Source organism: Corvus hawaiiensis, chromosome 5 (assembly GCF_020740725.1).
Source record: "Corvus hawaiiensis isolate bCorHaw1 chromosome 5, bCorHaw1.pri.cur, whole genome shotgun sequence".
Lineage (NCBI taxonomy): Eukaryota > Metazoa > Chordata > Aves > Passeriformes > Corvidae > Corvus > Corvus hawaiiensis.
Genome location: NC_063217.1, coordinates 50436523 through 50447615, shown reverse-complemented (window position 1 = coordinate 50447615; position 11093 = coordinate 50436523). Strand labels below are relative to the sequence as shown.

Here is an 11093-nt window from a genome sequence, read left to right as displayed (position 1 = left end):
CATTGCAAACCTTTGGGAGGGGAAAAAAGTCTTTCTGAAAGAGCATATAGGAAAAGGAAATAGTACACTTCCTCACAGATATTGCTTGGGGTATTTAGAGCTCCCTGAAATCCATCCATATCTCTTGGCATCAGCTCAAACCATGAAGGGCAGTCTGTGAACATCTATGCACCTTGCCTGTTCCAGCCCACTTCCAAAAGTAATGGGGAACCTTTCTTGTCGCGAAGTGGTGAAGGGACAAGGTGTGGAGCACATGTTGCTGTCCATCTCTGTTGGCTCTGTGACCATATTATTTTGACTTTGGTGTGGGGAATTCTATTTGCTGATGTAAGTGAAGGTTTTGAAGATTGTGTGATGAATGTATATGGTACATATATATATGTAAATATACATTATCTATGTGTAATGGTAACTCTTTCAATTAATAATAATCACAGAGAAAGCCTTTTCATTTCAAGGATATTTATAGTTCAGGAGTACAAAGGCTATACAGCATCACAGTAAGTCTCTGATATCCTAACAGACTAAATTTCTGTTGCCTTCTCTTGTGTCTCAGTACAATAAATTCCTGTGGAAAAATCCCAATAGTTCAAATTTTCTTCAAGCAAAAGAAATACTCCTTCAAAAATAGCTCTAAATGAGGATGATAAAAAACAGTCATAAAACAATCTGAAAATATGTCAAATCAGTGTGGCTATTCTACAGAGCAAAGTCTGCATCTCAGACTATTTGAATATCCCAATTTACAGAGAAACATCTGTTGCAATATTTAAGTTGAAAAATACTTGATATGCACTTTATAGACTACATTACAAAACCTTTGGGAAAAAAACAGTCTGAAAGACTACAGAGTGTAAACTAAATAACTGGGAGATGAGTTATGGTGAGGTGACTGATAAAAAAGACAAAAACTGAAGTGTAATTCTAATAATGGAGAAAACTTAGGAACAAAAAATTCTATGTAGTTAAAAATATGTATTATATATGTAGGAAAGAATGATATCCAGAGAAATTTGTACTGGGCCCTGAGTCACCAGAACTCTTAGCTGCATTGGCATCGTGGTCCCCAGTGAAATTCAGTATAGGCAGTGCACTGTGCACTGGAAGGAATTATCTGAACTACATACACATTAGTTTGTCATAATTATCTATCCATTTACTTTTGTAAGGCCAATACTTCCGTGGGTTATTACATGAGTAGATCATATAAAAGTTAAAGGCATGGACAAGAGATACTATATACAATGAAACATTCTATCTTCATTCACTGTATAATGTTAGATTAGGCCTTCACATGGAGTGTCATGTTCGGTTTGTCTCACCCCAAATAAAACTCAGCAAAAACAGATGGCACTGGAGAAGCCTTAGAAGTATAGAGGTGGTTATGTGCAAGCCATAGTAAAAATGCCTAGCTGGGAAAGGACGAGATACGGCTGGAACACAGAAGATGGACAGGGTAAAGAAGGCAAATATAAATGATTTATTTTCATAACCCAAGCACATACATACACTTGAGGAAACTGGAGAGCAGTAATATTAAAAATAAATATAGATAGCTGGTGATAAATGCTTAGCATGAATTTCAGAGAAGATTGGACATTTTTAAGGACAGAGATTACCGCACATGATATTTTGTGTGGCATTTGCAGCAAAAGCATTTTTGTAAAGGAGCAAAGCCTTAATGATCAAAATTATACCCTGATCCTTAATTACAGGAGGTTTAGAATGGAAGCTTCCTCCCTAGGCAGTGTTATTCCATATGCAGCCACTATGCGGGTTCTTGCATTTTCCTTTGGAAAGTCTGAGCCCGGACCATAGAATCATAATCATTTAGGTTGGAAAAGACCACAATGACCAAGTACAACCACAAACCCAGCACTGCCAAGTACACCACTAAACCATGTTCTCACATGACATACTTACATATCTTTTAAATACCTCCAGGAATCATGACCACCACTTCCTCAGGCAGCTTGTTCCAATGCTTCACAACCCTTCCTATGAAGAGGCTTTCCCTAACATCCAATCCAAACCTCCCCTGACCTAACTTGATGCTGTTTCATCTTGTCCTGTCACTTGTTACTTGGGAGAAGAGACCAACCCCTACCTTGCTACAGCCTCCTTTCAGGCAGCTGAAGAGAGCAATAGGGTCTCTCCCCCGAGCCTCCTTTTCTCCAAGCTAAACAACCCTAGATCTCTCAGCCTCTCCTCATAAGACTTGTGCTCCAGACCCTTCACCAGCCCCCTTGCCCTTCTCTGGGCATGCTTCAGCACCTCCACATGAAACCCTGGTCTGATGCAGCCTAGATGTTTCAATGAATGGTTTATTTTTCATGTACACAGTGTAAGACATTAGGTCCAATGTTTTTCAGAGTGAACTTGCCATCAGTATTCCAAAATACAAAGAATCCCACTAAATCCTCAGGCAATGAAGGTTAAGCTACAGTGTAATACTTCATTTATTTGATTAAAAAAACACTGCTTGTAATCATCAGGGTAGGAGACCTGGAACGCTGTACATGTTATTTTTATTTCCATTTAAAAATAACAACAGTGAAGCCAAAAAAATTGTAAGGATAACAATAATAAAAGTAACTACATAGTCTGCTTTGTGCAGTACATTTCTGTCTTCATGCTCTGTAAGTGAAGGGTTGCTATTTACGGTATGCTCCAAGTCTGCTTTTCAGAAGACAGCCCAACTTGGCTGGACAGCTTTCAGTTGCTACTGGAAATATGTCACTTACTAGGAACAGAGGGGTTGTTTATCACTGTCTCAAGGGTTACTTTGGCTGAGGCGAAGAAACAGCTCAGTTATATAATGGAAAGAGCTGGGTCAAAGGATAAGAAATTTATGTAGTGTGTGCTCAAGACTCTGGCAATGCAGACTCAGTTTCTCTCTTGTGTTTCTTGCACATATCATGGCTATATAGGCCCCCCAAAATATATATGGCCGTATAGGTCCACCATCCATCCCCAAAACCACCTTAAGAACTATGAGGGCTGAAGGAAAAAATTTAGGAAACCCTCCCAAAACCTCTCAGTCAAGACAAAGATTTGTCCTAATTGCTTCTTTTGCCCTCCTAGTATCCAGTTAGTGTTCAGTCTTGTTACCCAGATCTACCACACAGCCACAGTTAAGTCCTCTAGCAAACTAGAAATGCCATCTCTAGCAAAGATCTATAAGGGTGCTGAACATCATCAGTCCTCTTAATCCTCATCAGCATTCATAGGGGAATACTCCTTGACATAATCTCAGTTCTGCTTTCTGGTGAAACAGCAAAAAGGAACCCGATCCTGTCTGCTTTATAGATGGATACCACCTCACCAAGTACCACACGGCATTGCAACAAGCCAGGGACAGTCACAAAGAGTAGAACCTGTGTTTCCATCTGCTTATGTAACTGTTAGATGTCTCAGTTCAGGGTAACCAAAACAACTTCTAGTACAAAAAACACAAAACAAACAAACCCAAACAAACAAAGAAAAAAAAAAGAGACTATTTAAAACCTCCTCTAAGTGTTTTAGTCCCCACTACCAAGGACATCGTTTAGATGAAATGTTTAACCAAGCATCAAGTTTTCAAGCACAAACCCAATTACCGTAATAACAACCCAGTAAATAAATACTGGTAAGTCAGCACCTCGCCCTAATTACCGAACACACAAACTGACTCCGGACCACGATGACCTCGGTTCCCCCTTGGGGGTAGGGAGACGGCGGATAGAGCCCCCTCCGAGAAGCAGACGGGGCTAGGGGGAGACCCCCCGGTTCTCTCCCCAGTACCTGTTGCGCCGCCACTTGGCCGCAAGAGAGGGGGCAGCGGCGGGGGCCGCCCCGCTCGCCTCCTTCTTCCCACCGACAACTTCCCGGGGCGTAAACGGCCGCGCCAGGTGCCGCCCTCGCCGGGATGGGACGGCAGGCGTGGGAGGGAGGGGGGAGTCGGCAGACACGGCCCGGGCTGGCAGCGCGGCCGCCGAGTTGCGGGCGAGGAAAGCGCTGGTGTGCGAGCGCGGGCTGCCCGCCCCCCGTCCGCCCCCGCGCCGCTGCTGCCGGCTGACAGGTGCGCGCTCCTCCGCGGCGGCCCCGCACCAGCCCCGGCTCCGCCGACCCCCTCCCGCCACGGCCACGGATTGTTTAGTCCTTGGGAAGCTGGTCTGGGTCCAGATTTTCCTTTGATCCTTTTTTTTTCTTTTTTTCTTCTTTTTAAGAGAGAGAGCGAGGGGAAAAAAAAAAAAGCCAAAGGAAAACAAAACCTGGAGACACAGAAAAGGGCTCTAGGAAAAAGTTTTGGATGGGATTATGTGGAAACTACCCTGCAATTCTCCGCTGCCAGAGCAGGCTCAGTGCTGCCTTCTCCCCAGCGGCGCAGCCCGCGCCGGGCGCTGCTGAGAGACGCCCGGGCCTCGGTGCCGCGCCGCCAGTGCCTGCTGTGCCGGAGCCCCTCGCCCCGCCGGCCCAATGCTCCTCCTCGGGCTGCTCCTGCTGACATCTGCCCTGGCCGGCCGGAGGCAGGGCGCCGTCGCCGAGTCCGATCTCAGCAGCAAGTTCGCCTTCTCCGGCGCCAAGGAGCAGAACGGTAAGGAGCCGCAGCGCCCGCCGCCGCGCAGCCCGGGGCAGGGCGGGGGCGGGCGCCCAGGCGGCGCGGAGCGGAGCTCTCCTCCCGTCTCCTCTCCTCCCGTCTCCTCTCCTCCCGTCTCCTCTCCTCCCGCCCGCGGGCAGCCCCGCGCCGCCGAGGGAGCGCGGCCCCGCGGGTGGAGGGCGCGGGGGCAGCGGGGCTCTGCCCGCCGGCTCCGGGTAAAAGGGCAGCGCTTCGGCGGCCGCGGGGGGAGCCCGGCGGCTCCCTCTTCTATGGTACTAGAGGTGCAAAATGTGTCCCCTTCCCCTCCACCCCGTCGCCCTGCTAAAAAAAGAAAACGCTACAAAAAACTAACAACCCAAACCCAACAACGACCCGCGCACCTTTGTACCCTAAATACTTCGCTCTCAGGGGGTGGGTTTTTGTGTCTGTGCGTGAATGAGTGGTATTTTGTACGGGCTGGAAACGAGCTAATCCTGCATAGGAAATGAGAATTACTTTCAACTTTCAAGTGTACCTGAAATGTTTAGAAAACTCTCAAAGGCGAGTTCCCCTGGGCTGGGGCTGTGCAGAGCTGGAGAAAGACTCCTTTCATACAGCAAGGGCAGCTCCGGGGTGTGTAATTTGCTTAGCCTCTGAACTCCATATGATTTACATTATTCAGATTTTTAAGTGCCTTTCCTCTTGATCTGCTATTATGAAGTCATTTTAAAGAATACTTTACAAACTGTAACGTTATATACTGCATGAAACCACACTTACTGTAGAATATCTAAAATTAAGGCTGTTAGCATACATTCATGGAAACCCTGGTGTTTCATGTACGGGGCGGGGGCGCGGAGGGGGGCACGGGGGTGTGTTTGAAAAATTTAGTACTTAGCATGTCAGCTAGAACAAGCTTTCTCCCTGGGCACAAACCAACACAAAAGGCCAAGCTGGGAGCTCTCAAAACTCTCTGAACTGTAATGAAGTAAAGCAGAAACGCAGATTCGAGGCTAATTCAATTCTCTCAACTTTGAACTTGGGACTCCCCAGATAAAAGTATTCTACGACATATTTTATAAAGGAAAGCAAAGTTTCAGAGACCCCTGCAAGTGCTCCATGAACGGGTAGAATATGCAATGCACTAATAAATTTAAAAGGGGGAGATTAATACTGCTGTGGCCTGTTAATGTGATGATATATGGCACCTGCAGACTGCCAGAGCTGCTGATCAAAGAGCAGCATGGGGATCAATCTCTAATCAGAGCAACTGTGAAGGGCCAGAGGAAAGTGATCAAAAGACTCAGAGACTGGGGTATTCTGACAGGAAACCAATCAGACTTTGTGCACAGTACAGGAAATTATCTGCTCTGTGTGAGAAATCACTCACTTTCTACCCCTTCCCATCCTAGCTGGTGTTTGGAGGCTTTAGGGCACCAGTTTTTGACAGCGTGGGCTTGGCAATTATATACTAATGTCTTGTGCTGTTATGCTGCCTTCTCTTAAATTTGCATGGTGTGCATATGGAGCTTATCAACACACAGAGTATTGTCATTGCTTTGCTTTAACTTTGTCAAGACTGGAAAGAAACCTGCTATTCTGTCAGTCTCCTCTAAAAGGTTTGTTCCAGGATAACACAGCTGGGCCCTGAAAGGCCTCCAGGGTGCAACAACGGGAGCACAACAGTGTAAAAGGTAGATCATACAGCCCAGAAACAAAACTGATGTAAATAGGTGTAAGTATATGTGACATTACAAGCTGGATTCTGTTCACATATATCAGAAATGCAGCTGCCTTAGGTCAGGCTTCAACTGATTTGGAATGAAATTTGGCATGTCCTAAGATACAGTCACTACATCTTAGAAGAAATGCAAAGCCAGGAGAACTTTTATTAAAAAAAAAAAAAAAAAAGGTGCCCTGAAACTCTATTATATAATAGTTTATACTTAGAAAAATCCAGGTTCCTCTTGTAGCTTACTTTAAGTTTGCTTTATAGTTGTTCAGTTGCAAAACTTGCTTAAAAAAATTAGCACAAATTTAAGTATAGCTAAATACCAACCTCTAACTTTTCTTAACTGATTTTAATTACTTGGGGGATCAGTAACACTAGTCAAACCAGTTCTTACTTGATTTAATTAGAGTGATTTTTACACTCTGCTGCAATCTAAAGATTGTATAGCTTTTAGCTAGAGGCAGGTTAAAACTCCCTGGAGTACGAGAATGAGATATTGCTGTTCACATGCCAAATAATCTCTGGTCAGGAGAGAGGGAGATTTTTTACTCACGCAGTCTACAAATAAAAATTCTGTCCTCAACTTGTAAAACTGCTAAGTGGCCAAGAAGTTTTGCAGTAGAATGGATTACAGTGTTACTCAGCTGCATGCATGGGTGCTGAAGCTATTGCTTCAAGGTGATGCTGAAGATGCCTGTAACCAGTTATTAATTCAGTGGGACTACTTGTGTTTCAAAGGGTAAGCATGTGCTTAAGGATTAACTGATATTTACTTATTTAATAACTAAATCATTATTAACTTCAAAATTACAATTTGACTCAATTTATATGCTAATTGTGGGCATAAGAAGCTCTCTTGTTTTTGCTGCATAGTGAATATTGTTTTAGGTGGTAATTTCCTAGTGTAAATGTTTTTTCGCAATTTTAAATTAAATATTTTAGAACACAGTATTTTGCTGGTACCTCCTGGAAATTGAGTGTGTTGGTTGTTGTGGGGCCAATGTAGCTCCATTTGAAACCACTTAAAACTACCTCCACGTTTTTATTTGCCTGCCCTCTGTTATAGTGAGATTTTCTTTAAGAACAGGTTTTATTTGTGATTCTTCTTGACAGTAAGGGGTTTTATGTGATTTCTGTGAAAAAATCCTATTTATCTTTAATGTTTTTATTTTATTCCACTGAGTAAATAATCATCTGGAGGATCAAAGAAGTTTATGCAACAGTTTTCTGGAATGTAAAGTAGCGGTAAATGGTGCATGTAGTGATGGCTCCCATTTATCTGGATGGATTTCATTTCTACAATTCTTTGTCATGTTGAAAAACAGATTATGCTTTGAAGGGTTTTTCACACTTAGGTGGCTTTATCATTTCTCTTATGGCTCTTTGATGTATTTATTACCATTTTTCCATATTGAAGCAAAGAGTCAAGAAAAATTGAATCCTCAGTTTCTTTTAAATCAGAAAACTGAATCTCTTATATATTGAATTTGATTAATTGGATGGTTTACTTTTTCTTCTTTCTGTTGCAGTTCTTGCTTCAATTCTATCTACTTTTCACTGCTGTTTTTGACATAGTATCTTCATGCTGCTTCTGTAGCTTCAGTAGCTTCAGAAATGTCTGAGGGAGCTATTGGGAGGTCGAGTACTGTGAATAACTTAATTCTAGTGACTGCATTCTGGTAGTCTCGAGTGCACCTGCTTATGTGATGTTGTTAGATCAATCTGGATTTGATTACATGAGATGGCAGGAGAATTTAAGATCTGTTTTCTTGGCTTCATTAAAACAAGATGGAATAAATGTTTAAAGTAATTTTGCTAAGCTATCAGCTGTTATGTTTTCTATGAGAAATATGAGTGTCTCTGTAGAACATAATGTGAAAACTACTACTGGGTGCCATAAGCAATGATGTGTACAGCTTATGTGGCCTGTACATTTCAAGTGTAGGACTGAATGACTTCAGAAGGCTGAGAACCTGAGGTCTGTTAGAAAGTCACCAGGATCAACTGGAAAGACTGATTTTCCTGCGGTCAGTTTCAAATATGAATGAACTGCAGTAAGTAGAGTAAATCTTAGAAAACTGAAGCACTGACTTGATTTCTGTCAATTCTGCAGCACAGGTGATGTGTCAGTCATGATCTGTCTTTTCAAAGATGTCAAAAGGAATTAAGTTGGTTTTTTTTCTTCCTCAGCATGAATGGAAACCCCTAAAAATAAGTTTCACTAACTGAACACTTCATATCTATTTCTTAAATCTTCTGAAATGGGCAAGATTTATGGAGCTCAAAAAACCCAAACCCAAAATTGTGCCCTTGAGACAGAGTTCGAAACTTGCCTGTTTCAGACCATCCTTGGGAAAGTTGGTCGATGCAGCTGGAACTGAGTGAGTAGCTGAAATGCCAGACGAAGATTCTCTCATCACCTCAACATGTGTGTGGCCTGCCACACCTACTGTAAACCACATAGAGGATTCCCTGATTTGTGTATCTCCAAAGAGGGCTCACAGCTTATTCAGGGAGGGGGACAGCATAGCAGCAAAGAGTTTCTGGTTAAGTTCCTTTAACTTGGGCTGAACATCAGAAAAAAGCATGGATGTCCAAGTGATGCAGCACATTGAATCCTTACGGATGGGAATTTCACTGCTTTTGCTTGAAGGCAGTCATTTGACTGCAAAATTACCTCTTATAACTGAACATTATTGTGGTTTGATGCCACTTCCACTGGCTCGTGTTGAATTGAAGAGAGCCAGCACAGCCTATTGTCTACTGCTGGGTAGCAGCAATTCTTACTTTTGAGAAGATAAGGAAGTATAATAGATAAGCATGTGTCATCTAAAGGGAAACTTGATAGTGGTGCAATTTTTCTCAAGTTAAATCTATTTCTGCTTAGTCCAAGTCTTGTTTTGAAATGTTCTAAAGCTGTTTTCCTGGAAAATAATGAATTACAGCACATCCTCTTTTGACTTTAAGCAAAAGATTGTGGCAAATTAGAGAAGCTGTTCAACACTACAATAAATTGGAGGGGAAGAAAGTTTTTAAAACTGGGGGGTTTTGTGTTTGTAGTTGACTTCTGCCATATTGTTTGCCATTCAGCAGAGTGCTGCTTGGGACTTTCCCTTAGTCCTGTTGCTCCTCTCAGTTTCTTCTGTTAGGTAAAAGTAAGGGTTTTAAAAGCACAGAGCATTTACTCCTTGTCCCAAATATGTAGTCATTCCAACCTCCCCATGTATATTTTAGGGTTGGAAGGAATTTAGTGTAAAATGGAATTGTGACTGGAATTTAGTGTAAAATCTTATTTTTGCATTAACTAGTTATTAGGTTTGCAGATTGGACTTCAAAGCTTTGTCATGTTGGTTGGTGGGTTTTAGTTTGTCTGTCAGTCATAGTTTTATAATGGAGAAGAAACATGAGGCATACCTTAAGACAGGGACAGCGATATTACCAAAGAGCTTATGTTGAACTTTGTCTTCACATAAACATAATGTCTTTTATATTTTATAACTTTGTCCAGACCCTTTGAGTCTTAATTATTACATAGTCAACATGTAATAGCAAAGTACTGATTTACATCTTACAGCAGTGGTTGTGCATTATAGCAGTGGTTTTGGGGGTTTTGTCTCTTTTGGGTAGTTGCTGTTTTTGGTTTTTGCTGTGTCTGGCAGTTTCTGGTTACTAGAAAGAGGATGTGCTGAGCAAGCCCACTTCCCTTATCGGGAAATGAGCCTCTTCAATTGCTTTATAGATAGCTCTTGGCTTTACCAGAGAGCCATGCCTCTGCTTTTTAGTCACAAAGTGCATGCCATGGGAAATACACTTCTTGGTGTGTAAGCATCTTAAGAATTGGCCTATACAGTTGTAGCCTTTCAGCAGAAACCAGTGGGACTTACAAAAAGTTACAGAACATAAAGTGGATAGAGCTAACATAGAAACATAGTTATTTTAGTAGCACTTTAGTGTCTCCATGAATGCTTTGTTGTTTGAGAGTTTCTGATAAATTAGTTGCATGTTAAAACTTACTCAGCCCTGCCATTCCCTTTTGGGCAGAACTTTTTCAGGTTGTGTTTGAATGTGAAGTGTTTTATTCAAGTATGTAAGTGAAAATTCGTAATGTGTTCTTGTGAAGCTAAAATATAAATTGGTGCTTTGAAGAGGCTTTCTTAGATGATAGGATGTTATTTTAAGGTGGCAATGCCTGGAAAATTTGTTCCTGGCTCCATCCATAGACATCCTAGCCTTGAGGTTCATCTGTCTTCTGATCACCTCTTCTTGACATCATTCTCCTGAAATTTTTTTAAACATATCTCCAGTGTTACATTGGGCTATTTGTGTTTAATTTCATGATCCTACAGCATACTAAGCAGTTTTATGTGTGAAGGTACTTCATCTTTACAAAGCATGTGTACAATAACTGTATAGATTTTTCATAACTTAATCAGTTTCCACAGCAGTTGGTTGGTCAGCTGGGTGACAAAAGGCAGGACTCTGGATGCTCTGGGAGAAAGTCTTACAGAGAGTATAAGAACTATTAAAAAAATAGGGTAAACAAAAGGAGAAAGCCCAGCTAATTCCTTGATCTCCTCCAGGCCTTCTGCATTAGGCTTTGCAAGGGCTGTCTTTTTTCTGAGCTTAATTAGTTCTATTCCAACTATTCCATCTTTGTTGAACGTGCCCTGGCTTTTGGGTTTTGGATTTTGGCGTTCACCTTGCGTAGGCATGACCTTGTGCTTGCCCTGGGTTTGGAGGCTGCTTGGCTTCTTGCCACTGTGGAACTCACAAGTCCTGTGAGTGTGTGCCACCCCCAAGCCA

General features: G+C 42.4%; 1 protein-coding gene across 1 annotated transcript in view; it reads left to right on the top strand.

Annotated features, from left to right (window-relative positions):
• Positions 1 to 4220: 4220 nt before the first annotated feature.
• PDGFC (platelet derived growth factor C) overlaps positions 4221 to 11093 on the top strand; it is a 124021-nt gene continuing 117148 nt past the window's right edge. Inside the window, exon 1 of the mRNA XM_048305074.1 lies at positions 4221 to 4576. Within this exon, the coding sequence (XP_048161031.1) occupies positions 4459 to 4576 (118 nt within the window). The 5' untranslated portion in view covers positions 4221 to 4458. The remainder of the gene's footprint in view (positions 4577 to 11093) is intronic.